The 18,081-nt window shown below is 42.4% G+C and overlaps 1 protein-coding gene across 1 annotated transcript in view; it reads left to right on the forward strand.

The window, feature by feature from the left end:
- LOC139553261 (gamma-aminobutyric acid receptor subunit rho-2-like) overlaps nucleotides 1–18,081 on the forward strand; it is a 34,551-nt gene that overhangs the window by 2,613 nt on the left and 13,857 nt on the right. The window contains exon 2 of the mRNA XM_071365397.1: nucleotides 2–108. Within this exon, the coding sequence (XP_071221498.1) occupies nucleotides 2–108 (107 nt within the window). The remainder of the gene's footprint in view (nucleotide 1; nucleotides 109–18,081) is intronic.

An 18,081-nucleotide genomic window follows, 5' to 3' on the forward strand; every position in this document is an offset into this window, starting at 1 on the left:
GTTCCTTGACAAAGAAGCCTCCAGATGTGACCAAAAATCGCAAGCTGAAGACAGAGCAGCTTCTGAAAGTAGATGATCATGATTTCACCATGAGGCCGGCATTCGGAGGTAGGGGGGATCACACACACACACACACACACACACACACACACACACACACACACTGGCCGAAGAATCAAGATATGCTCCTATTGGATGGTTTTCAGGGGACCCCATTTGTCTGTAAGACGTCATGTGAAACACACCTTAAACATCTTTCACGAACTGCATGAATTTCCCATTCATGGTATTTACCTACCTTAGTTGAATGCATGGACTGTAAGTCGCTCTGGATAAGAGTGTCTGCTAAATGTAAAATGGTAATGCTTTAGTGCTAGTTGACTTCATTCAGTTACTGAGTTCAATGGTTTAGCTGTAAGCCCATTCACAGTACTGTTACAACTGCAGTCCAACATGACAGGTCAATTAAACACATTAAGTAAAGTGAGAGAACATGATCTCAACTTTTATCCTCCAATTACACACCTTCTCCTGCTTGTTAGAAAAGCAAAGCACAAAGTGAGGCTCTAACATCCTGTAAACTATAAACACTTTTGGATAAATACAAATATACAGTACCTGTGTATTGTTTAAACAATTAGATTTGCTGAGTTTTAAGCATTTTATATATTTCGAATGATTAGAACGGACATCCCCATTTAAGTCAATGATGCCATAATGGGTGGACTGATTCTATGCCCATTCTACTCTATTTTAATTCTATGGTTGTAAGCCTCTGTTTCGGTACCTCCAAATAACCAAATGTCTTACACCCAGCTACCCCACTCTAAAGTATCTAAAGAGGAATTTTAAAAGCCGTCTACTTAGTTTTCAGTTACGTACTGTACTGTAGCTTGTTCTAGCCTACAAACCTGACTCACCATGTTCTTTGTGCAGCAACATATTGAGAACACGTCATGAGATGTTTCATGGATTTCCTATGAGTGAACCTAGAGATCATTTCTTAGTGCTTTGAGTAGCAATGCGCAAGGATCTGTCTTTTTCAGCCACAGTGCAGATAGGGTTGACAGAGCATGAGTTTTGCAACCACCAAAACCCATGTTCTGTCTACCCTACCTGCACTGTGGCTGAAAAAGACAGATCCATGGGCATTGCTACTCAAAGCACTAAGAAAGTATCTCTGGTGAGTCAGCCCTGTTCCACTTCTTCTTCCTTTTTCTTCTTCGATATTATGGTGGTTCGCAAACAAATATTATAGGTGCATGCCGCTACCTACTGTATTGGCTGTGTATCAGCCTACTATTACACTACTTTGGCTCTATCTGACCCTTCTCCAGGCAAGCAGCCTGGGAGGACGAGACATTATCATTCAAAACATCTTGTAACTCTTCTGCAGTAAAATCTCATACACCCAAGTACTTCTATGCAGCTGCTACCTTAACATCAATCCTCTGTGATTTACATTCAATACCTGCGGTACAATTATCAACCATGGCCATGAACGCCAAAAAAACGAACCTTACTGAAGCACATGTTATTCCTATCACTCTCTATTGGCCTCAGCCTATTCACAGGGGTCCTTTTAGGATTCCTCACCCTGGACCCATCTTCCTCTACTACTCTCTTTACTGCCTCAATATACGACACCTTCTGCACTACTCTGATCATGGCAACCTCAACATGCCTTTCTCTCACCAGACACCTCTGATCTCCAGCACCATGGGTACCCCTACAGTTGACACACAACTTTTCCCACCGATACTACACATTCCTTTGTCTCATGTCCTTCTGCACACTTCTCACATCTAGACATCTCCCTCCTACACACTGCTGCCACATGACCATAAGCTTGACACCTAAAACACTGTAATGGGTTCGGGACAAAAGCTCTCACGGGATAAGTGACACATCGTAAATTGATTTTAGCTGGAAAAGACAATGCATCAAAACTCAGTTGTACAGAAAGTGTCTTCTCTGTTTCACCACGCTCTCCACCAGGTCTGCGTCACACCAAATGGTGGGTGTAACAGACACCGGGAATCTTCAACTTCAGTTGATCCTCCTCAACACTTAACGCCACTCCAGTTATCACTCCTTTCAACGGCGCTCTGCTCCAGAGAAGAAAGTATTGGATGTTATGGGATGCATTTTATCCATTGTTTTTGATGGTAGGCCACTCTGGTAAGCCCACAGTATGATGAAACAGCCACAGTAGCCTACTTGGCCACTGTTAAAACTGTAATTTAAAGCGGGTACAGCCTCAGTGTTCACAGTAAACTGGAAGTTGCACAGAATTTTCACAACGTTCAAGTTTGCAGTCAGCTAGCTGAAATTTGCTCAGTGCCGAAAATAATTAGAGGGAACATTGCTCCTGACCCCAGATCCCTTCAAGCTCTGTCAGGTTGGGTGGGGAGCGTCGCTGTACAGCTATTTTCAGGTCTCTCCAGAGATGTTCAATCGGGTTCAAGTCCGGGCTCTGGCTGGGCCACTCAAGGACATTCAGAGACTTGTCCCGAAGCCACTCCTGTGTTGTCTTAGCTGTGTGCTTAGAGTTTTTGTCCTGTTGGAAGGTGAACCTACGCCCCAGTCTGAGATCCTGAGCGCACTGGAGCAGGTTTTCATCAATGATCTCTCTGTACTTTGCTCTGTTCATCTATCCCCCTGACAAGTCTCCCAGTCCCTGCCTCTGAAAACCCTCCCCACAGTATGATACTGCCACCACCATGCTTCACTGTAGGGATGGTGCCAGGTTTCCTCCAGAAGTGACGCTTGGCATTCAGGCCAAAGAGTTCAATCTTGGTTTTATCAGACCAGAGAATCTTGTTTCTCATGGTTCGCGAGTCCTTTAGATGCCTTTTGGCAAACTCCAAGTGGGCTGTCGTGCCTTTTATTTAGGAGTCGCTTCCGTTTGGCCACTCTACCATAAAGGCCTGATTGGTGGAGTGCTGCAGGTTGTCCTTCTGGAAGGTTCTCCCAGAACTCTGGAGCTCTGTCAGAGTGACCATCGATTTCTTTGTCACCTCCCTGACCAAGGCCCTTCTCCCCGATTGCTCAGTTTGGCCAGGCGGCCAGCTCTAGGAAAAGTCTTGGTTACAAACTTCTTCCGTATAAGAGTGATGGAGGCCACTGTGTTCTTGGGGACCTCAATGCTGCACACATTTTTTGGTACCCTTCCCCAGATCTGTGCCTCGACACAATCCTACAGACAATTCCTTTGACATCATGGCTTGGTTTTTGCTCTGACATGCACTGTCAACTGTGGGACCTTATATAGACAGGTGTGTGCCTTTCCAATCAATTTAATTTACCACAGGTGGACTCCAATCAAGTTGTAGAAACATCTTAAGGATGATCAATGGAAACAGAATGCACCTGAGCTCAATTTCCAGTCTCATAGCAAAGGCTCTGAATTCATATTCATAAGGTATTTCTGTTTTTATTTTTTATAAATTTGCTAAAAAAAATCTAAAAAACTGTTTTCGCTTTGTCATTATGGGGCATTGTGTGTAGATTGATTAAGATTTTTTACATATATACATATACATTTTAGAATAAGGCTGTAACATAACAAAATGTGGAAAAATGGAAATGTGTCTGAAAACTTTCCGAATGCACTATATACCTTTATTTTAACACAAAATATTGTTTAAATGCCTGACACAATAAGAGAGAGTGCATTATAAGAAAATAAAGTGCAATTTGACAATAAATTGAATACCTGAATTCCAACCAAAATTCCTGATCTCTTTGTCCGTGCCAGTGAAATGTTTAATGTGCTAGAATTCAGTCAATATCTGATGGATTATACAATTTCAAAAAGTTTGGAGTATCTTCGTCCGTTCAACTGTTGCATTTATTAGAATTGTAAAAAAAAATAAAAAGTTGCTACTTTGAATGTGTGAAATCTAAGCGGACTTGTATTATTGGATGAGTTCAGATGAGACTTTCTCAGGGCTAGTCTTTGTGTTGATGCACATAAAAGTTTGCTTCGTTTGTTGCAACCGAGAAATCTACCAACTTAAACTTTAGGATTGTTTTCTTCGTGACAAAGACAGCTTTTTTTTTTAACAATGTTTGCAGATGCTGCATTTGAAAATGGGAAAAAATAGGGAAGAGAGAGAAAGAGCATGAACAAGTTTTCTTTTCTTTTGATGTTTTCATCTCAACTTGTTTCTTGTTTGGAGCCGATCTGATGAAAGTAGGGGGGCTTGTACTGGGGGGGCTTGTACTGCAGGGGAACAAAGGGGAACATTGATCAGCAGGGGGTCACACACACATACACATGCTGCACACACACACACACACACACACACACACTGTTCAGCGGGGCGTCACAGTGTCATGCAGAGCTGGAAATAGCCTGAGTACAATCATCCCCAACATCCCAGCAGAGGGTACATGGATCTAATCACACTACAATGGAAACTGACTAACTCAGGCTCATACAGTTACAGTCTCCTCTCCTCTCCTTGAAGAGAAAAACGTATGTGCAGTTACACAGGACTAGTACAGAGGAACTAGTGGTGTGTAACTTTCTGTTTGCAAATGGCCAGTAAAGGAGCTTTCCTTGGACAGGCTTGGCTTCTTTTAGTCCCTCCAAGTCTGTGCTTTGTGGGAAGTTTAAAGTGAATGTATGCATGTCGGGACACTGACTTGTAGGCTGCATGCAGTTTGTAGACTTACGTTATGCAATTGCTTTGCCCTCTCCTTACAATTTTTTTTTTTTCACTATTAAATTGTTTTCCACCACTTCTAGCAACATCTAGTTTCCCATACAGGAACCGAGCAAGCCCGACCCTGCTTAGCTTCAGAGGCAAACCAGTAGTAGTATGCAGGGTGCTATGTTGCTGGAATGAAAGTGCCAAAAATTGCAGCTGGAAAAAAGGCAGCAAAAGCCATGGTAACGCAACCGAATATAGGGAAAATTTAATCGTGTTATCTTTTTACGTGCTCAACTGTGGTTTTTTGTGTTTTTTTTGCGTTGTTTTAACTTATTTTTTTACTTATTCTGTACATAATATTGCTGCTACTGTCTCTTATGGCCAAAAATAACTTCTGGACATCAGAACAGTGATTACTCACCACGAACTGGCAGAAGCTTTTTTTTCCTTTAACGAGTCCAACGAGCCTGACGTGAAGGACATACTGCTTTCCCGGGAACAGGCCCAAATCCACGTAATTTGCGGAGAAAAAGAGGATGGAGGTCAGGCTGCCTTCTGAGAATTCGTAGGTGATCGAACAAACCCCCACTGCCTTCCGTTTTACTAGCTAACATGCAATCGTTGAAAAATAAAATTGACGACCTACGAGGAAGATTAAACTACCAACGGGACATTACAACCTGTAATATCTTATGCTTCACAGAGTCGTGGCTGAACAACGACATTATCAACATACAGCTGGCTGGTTATACGCTGTATCGGCAGGATAGAACAGCGGCGTCTGGTAAGACAAGGGGGGGGGGCGGACAATGCATATTTGTAAACAACAGCTGGTGCTAGAGAGTTTTCATCTGTATTTTTCGTAGCTGTCTACATACCACCACAGACCAATGCTGGCACTAAGACTGCACTCAATGAGCTGTATACCGCTATAAGCAAACAGGAAAACGCTCATCCAGAGGCGGCGCTCCAAGTGGCCGGGGACTATAATGCAGGGAAACTTAATTCCGTTTTACCTAATTTCTATCAGCATGTTAAATGTGCAACCAGAGGGAAAAGAACTCTAGACCACCTTTACTCCACACACAGAGACGTGTACAAAGCTCTCCCTCACCCTCCATTTGGCAAATCTGACCATAATTCTATCTTCCTGATTCCTGCTTACAAGCAAAAATTAAAGCAGGAAGCAACAGTGACTCGGTCAATAAAAAAGTGTTCAGATGAAGCAGATACTAAGCTACAGGACTGTTTTTCTAGCACAGACTGGAATCTGTTCCGGGATTCTTCCGATGGCATTGAGGAATACACCACATCTGTCACTGGCTTTATCAATAAGTGCATCGAGGACGTCGTCCCCACAGTGACTGTACGTACATACCCCAACCAGAAGCCATGGATTACAGGCAACATCTGCACTGAGCTAAAGGCTAGAGCTGCCGCTTTCAAGGAGCGGGACTCTAACCCGGAAACCTATAAGAAATCCCGCTATGCCCTCAGATGAACCATCAAACATGCAAAGCATCAATACAGGACTAAGATCAAATCGTACTACACCGGCTCCGACGCTCGTCGGATGTGCCAGGGCTTTCAAACCATTACAGACTAGAAAGGGAAGCACAGCCGAGAGCTGCCCGGTGACACGAGCCTACCAGACGAGCTAAACTACTTCTATACTCGCTTCGAGGCAAATAACACTGAAACATGCATGAGAGCACCAGCTGTTCCGGACAACTGTGTGATCACATTCTCTGCTACCGATGTGAGTAAGACCTTTAAACAGGTCAACATTCACAAGACAGATTACCAGGACGTGTTCTACGAGCATGCACTGACTAACTGGCAAGTGTCTTCACTGACTTTTTCAACCTCTTACCTGTCCGAGTCTGTAATACCAACATGTTTTAAGCAGACCACCATAGTCCCTGTGCCCAAGAACACTAAGGTAACCTCCCTAAATGACTACCGACCCGTAGAACTCACGTCTGTAGCCATGAAGTGCTTTGAAAGGTTGGTCATGGCTCACATCAACACCATTATCCCAGAAACCCTAGACCCACTCCAATTTGCATACCGCCCTAATAGATCCACAGATGATGCAATCTCTATTGCACTCCACACTGCCCTTTCCCACCTGGACAAAAGGAACACCTATGTGAGAATGCTGTTCATTGACTACAGCTCAGCATTCAACACCATAGTGCCCTCAAAGCTCATCACTAATCTAAGGACCCTGGGACTAAACACCTCCCTCTGCAACTGGATCCTGGACTTCCTGATGGGCCATCCCCAGGTGGTAAGGATAGGTAACAACACATCCACCACGCTGATCCTCAACACAGAGGCCCCTTAGGGGTGCGTGCTCAGTCACCTCCTGTACTCCCTGTTCACTCATGACTGCACGACCAGGCACGACTACAATACCATCAAGTTTGCCGATGACACTACAGTGGTAGGCCTGATCACCGACAACAACGAGACAGCCTATAGGGAGGAGGTCAGAGACCTGGCCGTGTGGTGCCAGGACAACACCCTCTCCCTCAGCGTGATCATGACAAAGGAGATGATTGTGGACTACAGGAAAAGGAGGACCGACCACGCCCCCATTCTCATCGACGGGGCTGTAGTAGAGCAGGTTGAGAGCTTCAAGTTCCTTGGTGTCCACATCATCAGAGAAAGGCCCTAAAAATTGTCAAAGACTCCAGCCGCACTAGTCATGGACTGTTCTCTCTGCTATCGCACAGCAAGCGGTACCGGAGTGCCAAGTTTAGGTCCAAGAGGCTTCTACCCGCAAGCCATAAGACTCCTGAACATCTAATCACATGGCTACCCAGACTATTTGCATTGCCCCCCCCCCCCCCCTTTTACTTAGCTCCTACTCTCTGTTATTATCTATGCATAGTCACTTTAAGAACTCTACCTACATGTACATATTACCTCATTTACCGTGACCAACCTGGTCCCCCGCACATTGACTCTACCTGTACCCCCTGTATATAGTCTCGCTATTGTTATTTTACTGCTACTATTTAATTACCTGTTCCTTTTCATTCTTATTCATATTTTTTAAACTGCATTGTTGGTTAGGGGCTTGTAAGTAAGCATTTCACTGTAAGGTCTACACCTGTTGTGTTCGGTGCATGTGACTAATACAATTTGATTTGCTGCTACTGTGTACACAGACACATTACTCCTCTATGGCTGGAATATGGCTCTGCTATGACATTCATCTGCCAACTCGGAAATGTTTTGAACAGCAGTGGTCACTAACATAATGCTGAACCACACAAGTCGCGTGCTATCCTGCATATCTATCCTACCCTTGCCTTTCTAAGGTCTTCGAAAGCCAAGTGAACAAACAGATTACCGACCATTTCGAATCCCACCATACCTTCTCCGCTATGCAATCTGGTTTCAGAGCTGGTCATGGGTGCACCTCAGCCACGCTCAAGGTCCTAAACGATATCTTAACCGCCATCGATAAGAAACAATACTGTGCAGCCGTATTCATTGACCTGGCCAAGGCTTTCGACTCTGTCAATCACCACATCCTCATCGGCAGACTCGATAGCCTTGGTTTCTCAAATGATTGCCTCGCCTGGTTCACCAACTACTTCTCTGATAGAGTTCAGTGTGTCAAATCGGAGGGCCTGTTGTCCGGGCCGCTGGCAGTCTCTATGGGGGTGCCACAGGGTTCAATTCTTGGACCGACTCTCTTCTCTGTATACATCAATGATGTCGCTCTTGCTGCTGGTGAGTCTCTGATCCACCTCTACGCAGACGACACCATTCTGTATACTTCTGGCCCTTCTTTGGACACTGTGTTAACAACCCTCCAGACGAGCTTCAATGCCATACAACTCTCTTTCCATGGCCTCCAATTGCTCTTAAATACAAGTAAAACTAAATGCATGCTCTTCAACCGATTGCTGCCTGCACCTGCCCGCCCCCGTCCAGCATTACTACTCTGGACGGTTCTGACTTAGAATATGTGGACAACTACAAATACCTAGGTGTCTGGTTAGACTGTAAACTCTCCTTCCAGACTCACATCAAACATCTCCAATCCAAAGTTAAATCTAGAATTGGCTTCCTATTTCGCAACAAAGCATCCTTCACTCATGCTGCCAAACATACCCTTGTAAAACTGACCATCCTACCGATCCTCGACTTCGGCGATGTCATTTACAAAATAGCCTCCAATACCCTACTCAATAAATTGGATGCAGTCTATCACAGTGCCATCCTTTTTGTCACCAAAGCCCCATATATTACCCACCACTGCGACCTGTACGCTCTCGTTGGCTGGCCCTCGCTTCATACTCGTCGCCAAACCCACTGGCTCCAGGTCATCTACAAGACCCTGCTACAGTGGGGAGAACAAGTATTTGATACACTGCCGATTTTGCAGGTTTTCCTACTTACAAAGCATGTAGAGGTCTGTAATTTTTATCATAGGTACACTTCAACTGTGAGAGACGGAATCTAAAACAAAAATCCAGAAAATCACATTGTATGATTTTTAAGTAATTAATTTGCATTTTATTGCAAGACATAAGTATTTGATCACCTTCCAACCAGTAAGAATTCCGGCTCTCACAGACCTGTTAGTTTTTCTTTAAGAAGCCCTCCTGTTCTCCACTCATTACCTGTATTAACTGCACCTGTTTGAACTCGTTACCTGTATAAAAGACACCTGTCCACACGCTCAATCAAACAGACTCCAACCTCTCCACAATGGCCAAGACCAGAGAGCTGTGTAAGGACATCAGGGATAAAATTGTAGACCTGCACAAGGCTGGGATGGGCTACAGGACAATAGGCAAGCAGCTTGGTGAGAAGGCAACAACTGTTGGCGCAATTATTAGAAAATGGAAGAAGTTCAAGATGACGGTCAATCATCCTCGGTCTGGGGCTCCATGCAAGATCTCACCTCGTGGGGCATCAATGATCATGAGGAAGGTGAGGGATCAGCCCAGAACTACACGGCAGGACCTGGTCAATGACCTGAAGAGAGCTGGGACCACAGTCTCAAAGAAAACCATTAGTAACACACTATGCCGTCATGGATTAAAATACTGCAGCGCACGCAAGGTCCCCCTGCTCAAGCCAGGGCATGTCCAGGCCCGTCTGAAGTTTGCCAATGACCATCTGGATGATCCAGAGGAAGAATGGGAGAAGGTCATGTGGTCTGATGAGACAAAAATTGATCTTTTTGGTCTAAACTCCACTCGACGTGTTTGGAGGAAGAAGAAGGATGAGTACAACCCCAAGAACACCATCCCAACCGTGAAGCGTGGAGGTGGAAACATCATTCTTTGGGGATGCTTTTCTGCAAAGGGGACAGGACGACTGCACCGTATTGAGGGGAGGATGGATGGGGCCATGTATCGCGAGATCTTGGCCAACGACCTCCTTCCCTCAGTAAGAGCATTGAAGATGGGTCGTGGCTGGGTCTTCCAGCATGACAACGACCCGAAACACACAGCCAGGGAAACTAAGGAGTGGCTCCGTAAGAAGCATCTCAAGGTCCTGGAGTGGCCTAGCCAGTCTCCAGACCTGAACCCAATAGAAAATCTTTGGAGGGCGCTGAAAGTCCGTATTGCCCAGCGACAGCCCCGAAACCTGAAGGATCTGGAGAAGGTCTGTATGGAGGAGTGGGACAAAATCCCTGCTGCAGTGTGTGCAAACCTGGTCAAGAACTCCAGGAAACGTATGATCTCTGTAATTGCAAACAAAGGTTTCTGTACCAAATATTAAGTTCTGCTTTTCTGATGTATCAAATACTTATGTCATGCAATAAAATGCAAATGAATTACTTAAAAATCATACAATGTGATTTTCTGGATTTTTGTTTTAGATTCCGTGTCTCACAGTTGAAGTGTACCTATGATAAAAATGACAGACCTCTACATGCTTTGTAAGTAGGAAAACCTGCAAAATCGGCAGTGTATCAAATACTTGTTCTCCCCACTGTAGGTAAAGTCCCCCCTTATCTCAGCTCGCTGGTCACCATAGCAGCACCCACCTGTAGCACGCGCTCCAGCAGGTATGTCTCTCTAGTCACCCCCAAAACCAATTCTTCCTTTGGCCGCCTCTCCTTCCACTTCTCTGCTGCCTATGACTGGAATGAACTACAAAAATCTCTGAAACTGGAAACACTTATCTCCCTCACTAGCTTTAAGCACCAGCTGTCAGAGCAGCTCACAGATTACTGCACCTGTACATAGCCCATCTATAATTTAGCCCAAACAACTACCTCTCCCCCTACTGTATTTATTTATTTATTTATTTTGCTCCTTTGCACCCCATTATTTCTATCTCTACTTTGCACATTCTTCCACTGCAAATCTACCATTCCAGTGTTTAACTTGCTATATTGTATTTACTTCGCCACCATTGCCTTTTTTTTGCCTTTACCTCCCTTATCTCACCTAATTTGCTCACATTGTAAATAGACTTCTTTTTCTACTGTATTATTGACTGTATGTTTGTTTTACTCCATGTGTAACTCTGTGTTGTATGTCGAACTGATTTGCTTTATCTTGGCCAGGTCGCAATTGTAAATGAGAACTTGTTCTCAACTTGCCTACCTGGTTAAATAAAGGTGAAATAAAAATATGTGTGCCCTGTCCTATGTGTGTGTGTGTGTGTATTTTTGTGGGTGTATTTGTGTGTGTCCTGTCCCATGTGTATAGTGTGTCCACTCCTTTGGGAGGAACGCTATAGTAATCGCCACCCCCACTGGGATGTTTTTGATTAAAAAAATAATTTGTCGCCAAGGCTAAGCAATACTCACTGACGGCTGGCTTAACCCGTAGCCATCTGCTGTAGCCTTAACCCTAGTCTAGCCATCACATCTAGATTTGTATTAGCTGCTGTAGCTAGCTGCTAGCCTTAGCTTACCCTAGCCAGTGATGCCTAGCCGGCGATGCTAACGATCATGGCCATATTAAACTGGCACGGGATCCTCCTGCTGACAGTGTGGATTAGCACATAATGCACTAGGGACTTCTGCTGACAGCTGTTTACCATCCATAACACTGTCTCAACAGATAGACCAGATGTGCTGCCAGGCTGGCTCAGTTGGGCACTAAAGGACACAGACAGTACTGAGTAGTACTAAATACTTACAGTACTGAGTAGTACTAAGAGCATTACTGTAACGTACATTATACTAGCAGTGACATCGTCTTGCTGAACAACAGTTTTGGGGTGATTAGTAGATTTTGGCTGAATCCCAAGTGGCACCTTGTTTCCTACATGATTTATTTATGTATAGGGGACAATGCACATTAATCAACATCAATATTACAATAATGCAACATCCATGTAAATGTACCGGGGTTAGCCAAAAGCTAATTTGCACCTGTAGTCCCCAGGCAGGTAAGGGACTTTACACAGCCACTATACAAATACTCACACAAACAATACAAAATACAAATACATTACATCCAATAATATATAACTATGTTGGGTTCTGAGAATAGGAAATATACTTATTCATGTCACTGAGGGAGAGAGGGTAATGTATAACATTTACGTTATGTCACAATATGTTATTGTTAGCCATCAGGGATCCTCTGGGAGGAGAAGAGACACAGTCTGGTACCAGTCACCATGACAGCCTTGAGTTGGGGAGGAGTGAGCACTTTGGGGCAGAGGTCAGGTCCTATGAAGTGAGGAAGAACATATATCACTGAAGGTTCTGTCTAGCAACAGAGATGCATTGGATGTTCAGATGTGTAGGAGGAGACTCAGCATAGGAGAAAGGGTTAAACACTAGTGCTTGTGTGAATATGTTTGATCCTTTGGGAAGAATAGACTTGGTTTAAGCTTTCACAGTGTACGTCGAGTTCTTACTCTAATAATTAGAACCTAACAATTCTAACAACAACAACACTATCATCAACTGTTGTCTTACATATGAGGAACCACAGATAACTCACGTGTACAGGTTTGGATAGATTTGAGCCATGTTCTCAAATCAAATTTTAAAGTATAATAATCAGTGCAGCTTCTCAAGTCCATGGGCATTGCATTCCAGTGTATTGTAGCTCTAACAGAGAAGGCAGATTGACCGATTTTACTGTGTCGAAAAGGGACAACAATCCCCTCTAGTTACTGCCCTTGTTATCCTGGAGATGCTTTCCTTGAGCATGATATGCCGGTATAGGGGTGGAGGGCCAAGACCATGCAGGATCTTAAAGACAAGGCTTGCATCTACATAATGTTTAAACCTATCCAGAATAAATAAATTATGTTTGTAAATTATATGACAATGGTGGTAGCTGTTTGGTTTGTTATCAAAAATCTTAAGTGTTTGTTTGTAGAGTGATTCAATTGGTTTCAGAATAGTAGCTCCTGCTTGTGACCAGCATGTGAGGCAATATCTCAGATGTCAGAAGATCATACCATGCCTTTATAGTTTGACGGCCTCCAGAGGAAGGAAAGGTCTTATAAACCTAAAGTTGGATAATCCAAACTTGACCGTGTTAACCACCTTTGTTCACATGTTTATTAAATGTCAAGTTGGAGTGCAAAATGACGCCAAGATACCTGAAGTTAGACACATTAACAAGAACATCTCATTGGGAATAATCAATGGATAATTGATAATAATCAAGTACTTACAAACAGTCTTATTTAAATATTTAAATGCAGGCAAGAATTAGTCATCCATTTAGAAACATGTACCATAGCTTCAGTTAACTTGTTTACAACTAGTTGTCTATTTTTTGAGTGTACATACAGTACTGTATCGTCTGCATACATTTGCATGTTAACTTGTGGGCAAGCAAGTGGGAGATAATTTATATAGATGTAAACAGAAGGGGGCCTAATATTGACCCTTGTGGGACCCCAATGTTATAGTAAAGAGAGTCCGACTGAGTGTCCCCCAAACGAACCCTTTGACTTCTGTTTGTCAGATAGGAATACATCCAACTAAAAACTTCAGTGGACACATTAAGGGAGGATAGTTTGGATAGGAGGACCTCATGATTCACAGTATCAAAGGCCTTTTTAAGATCCAAAAAGACTGACTTCACCACCTATGTCCAGTTTAGATTTAGTGCATTTCAGAAAATAGCAATTGGCTGTTTCGGTAGAATGGTTAGTTCTGAATCCAAATTGCATTTGATGTATGGAGTTGCCCTGAGGGAGGTGATCAGTCACATCATATGCAAACATAATGCACTACTTGGGAATAGGGTACCATTTGGGACGTTTGCTCCACAAAGCACTAAAAGAGGGCAACATGAAGTCGTTTGACAAAAGTGCATGGAGTTTGCATAAAGACATCACTCCGGGATGTCTTTAAAAACCTTTGATATTTTTATGTGGATTTGGAATATTATTTATAATATTATATCAATATTATTCATTAGTTCATACTATTAAATAATTCAATACAAATTGACTCCAGACAGCTTCTGACTGTTGACAGTATAATACTCCTTATAATGACATCTAGGCTGTTGCACTGTTACATTCACCACTTAGTTCAATGAGTTGAGATGAATTGCCATGTGTTGTTTTTTTATTTACATTTTAGGTACAAGCCATCACCATGCTGTCAATTGATTTACACACACACACACACACACACACACACACACACACACACACACACACACACACACACACACACACACACACACACACACACATACATATTAATAGGCCTGGGGGTGTTTATTCGAACATGTACCAGCATTGTTTACCCAATGGACATTAATCCGATCACAGATGCCCCAGGAGAGATACGTTGATGATTGTTAACAAATGATCAACAGGTTGTAGGATGTGTTGCTGTGTGATATGCAGTAGTATCTAAAGTATGGCGGAGTGAAACCACAATGCATGCAGTTCTAGATTTAGATTCAGATCTTTCCTCTGGCTATATTTATGCAGTTTATCCACATGATGTTAATGTATGTAACTTAGAGTGAAACCTCTAGCACTTAGGTTAGTTATTGTCTATGCAAGTTATCCCAATTAACCAAAGCCTTTATTTCACCCAGTGATGCAAACAGAAATTGGAAATTGCATCATGTAATAGCAAATAATTTTTTTCCTATAATTGTTTCCACAGACAAGCTAATAACTATGCATCTTAAAAGGGAGCGGAGAGCCACTTTGATATGCAGTAAATGGCACTCTATTCTCTATATAGGGCACTGCATACTATATACTAGTCTATATAATGCCCTATTGGTCCTGGTCAAAAGTAGTGCACTATGATGGGAAGGGGGCGCCATTTGGGATGCAGCCCTCATCTTATTCTCAGCTCAGATAGTCTTGATTGATAATCGAAGACAGATTCAGAAGCAAAAACGTGAAGACGTTCCGCATTAAGTGATTTTGAATCACAGACAATCAAAAAGCAGCTTGCAGGCCAATCCAAATCACAACCTCTTCTGAAATAACATGTCAGCTCTGATTACTAATTTCTCTGATAATGTCTTCGCTGGAGTGAATCTGTCTCCATACATGGGGCATTCTACAGAAGTGGTGCAAATTGTAGTCCCACCCCAAAAAACTATTTTAAAAAAGCAGTTAAGTCTCCAAACTTAGGACATTTATTTACATCATGATATATTTTATTTCAATCCAAGGCAATAACAAACATATTATAAAATTAACATTGTACATACTGTATATAGTACATTGTACATAATATAGTACATTGTTTATGCAATTATTTCTATTGAGATGTGTTTGAAAATAAAGTATTTCATGATTTATTTAACACTATTATTTCCATAGAACATCTTGTAGTTTATTTGTAGATTTTTAACAAATCTTAAAAATAAAAAAAATGCTGTCCCCTCTTTTGATGTCACACATTGAAAGACTGTAGAATGAATGTGCCTTACGCCACACCCATACAAATATCACCAGGTGATGGGATTGCACTCCTCTCCGGCATGGCCACATGGTGAGTAGTCTGTTTGCAAACATTTTTGAGAAAATGAGTTAGCAAGTTGATAAATCTTCATGTATTTTTAAGTGTCACTACCGAACATCTAATATACAGCAGCGGCAGTGTTATCTCCATTCTAAAGTTGAATGCACCATGCTATACCAACTGAGCTACAGAGGACTACCATGTGGGTAGTGGACAAGTGCACACTTCAGGAAAAAGTATAGCCAGCAGAGGGGCTCCAATGCTCCAAGAGCCCAAACATATACATATATTTGCCAGAAACATAGGTGTCTTTAATGTGCTATGCTGTACTGTAATGTGCTCTACTGTACTGTTTACTTGAGTTTCTTACAATTGAAGAAAGGGCCCATGGACACTTGATCGAGTGGTCTTGGTGTTGGGCCACTCAAGACCACATAAATTCGGTCTTTAATAACCTTTTACTGCAGTGGGTTAAATCAGGGTCACACAGAGTGTTTCTTGGTAGTCTTAATTCTTAAACAAAGTATAAAAAGTATACACCTCGCACACATGGGTATGGGCTTAAAAAAAAGAAGACACCTGTACCATGTCAGATATATATATATGTATTACATTTTGAGTTTGCATACAAATATTACACTTTATATACATCACAGAAGACTGAAATTTAACAAAACCATTTGACATAGAAACACCAGATTTTCAGTCATTTGACCTCAGGAAAGTGGGACCTTGTCATGGCCTCAACTCACTGGGCCTGGATCTTGGGACCAATGTCCTGGCATAAATCGTGGTCTCGGCTCCTGGATATTACCTTAGTCTTTGGTTTACAAACCATATGCAACCCAATTTGAAAAAGACAATGCTCTCTGATCATTGACTGATCACTCCCAGTTGACTACTTTTAAATGGTGGAAACCCTCATTGGCAATGTCTATAATAAAAAAAAAAGTATATCCATCTAGAGTCCTCCATTTATCTCTGTGATTAACACTTGACACCTAAATGGCTGTTATTTTGCCAGAATAAAGACACGTAAAGTGATGGGGCAGCAGTTAGCCTAGAGGTTAAGAGCATTGGGCCATTAACTGAAATGTTGCTGGTTCGAATCCCCGAGCTGACTATTGACATGTTCTTGAGCAAGGATAAGTGCATCTGCTAAATTGCTAAAATGTGATCATTTAAAATAATGAATTAGATGCATAAGTAAATCAATGAACAAGTTTCAGATTCATACATTCAACATTTTACAGAGAACAATAGCGATGACATTTCTCTAAATTAATTTGAAAGGTTTTGAAAATCAGGTATTTTTTTAAACTATTTTGTTAATTTGGTATGCAAATAACATTTCTAAAAGTAATTTGTAATAGAAGGTTAAAAATGATCACTACTGTGCATGGTTCTCCCTTTATTGCAACTTTTTCACTATGCTTCGGTAGTGACAAATTTAGTGGGGTGGTAAAAAATTCAGGTAAATATTTCAAATATGCAACACAAACAAATTGTGTGAGGAGTATACACTGAGTGTACAAAACATTACGGGAGATCTTCCTAATATTGAGTTGCACCTCACACACACACACACATTTTTCACCTCAGAACAGCCTCATTTCATTGGGGCATGGACTTTACAAGGTGTCAAGTGTTCCACAGGGATGCTGGCCCATGTTGACTACAATGCTTCCCACAGTTATCAAGTTGGCTTAATGTCCTTTGGTTGGTGGACCATTCTTGATACACACGGGAAACTTGAGAGTGAAAGTCCCAGCAGCATTGCAGTTCTTGACACAAACTAGTGTGCCTGACACATACTAACATACCCCATTCAAAGGCACTTAAATATTTTGTCTTGCCCATTCACCCTTTGAATGGCACACATACAAAATCCATGTCTCAATTTTCTCAAGGCTTAAAAATCCTTCTTTAACCTTTCTCCTTCCCTACAAAACATAGTGAACACCTTCTCTTTCCATGACATCCACTGACCAGGTGAATTCAGGTGAAAGCTATGATCCCTTATTGATGTCACTTGTTAAATCCACTTCAATCAGTAAGGATGAAGGGGAAGAGTCAGGTTAAATAAGGATTTTTAGGCCATGAGACAATTGAGACATGGATTGTGTATGTGTGCCATTCAGAGGGTGAATGGGCAGTACAAAATATTTAAGTGCCTTTGAACGGGGTATGGTAGTAGGTGCCAGGCGCACCGGTTTGTGCAATGCCGCTGGGTTTTTCTCGCTCAACCGATTCCCGTGTGTATCAAGAATGGTCCACCACCCAAAGGACATCCAGCCAAGTTGGCACAAATGTGGGAAGCCTTGGAGTCAATATGGGCCAGCATCCCTGTGGAACACTCATTTTCCGAGAGTCAGATTTGTTTGTTTGGGGGATGTTTGTTAACACAGCAGGAGTTGCGTGACGGTTTTAAAATTGCCTTTTTGTCTGGCATCTCGCAAACACAGGCCGTGTCTAGACTTAACAGTTCATGTAGCTTTTGTATTCTGATCA

This window comes from Salvelinus alpinus, chromosome 25, assembly GCF_045679555.1.
Source record: "Salvelinus alpinus chromosome 25, SLU_Salpinus.1, whole genome shotgun sequence".
Taxonomy (NCBI): Eukaryota; Metazoa; Chordata; class Actinopteri; order Salmoniformes; family Salmonidae; genus Salvelinus; species Salvelinus alpinus.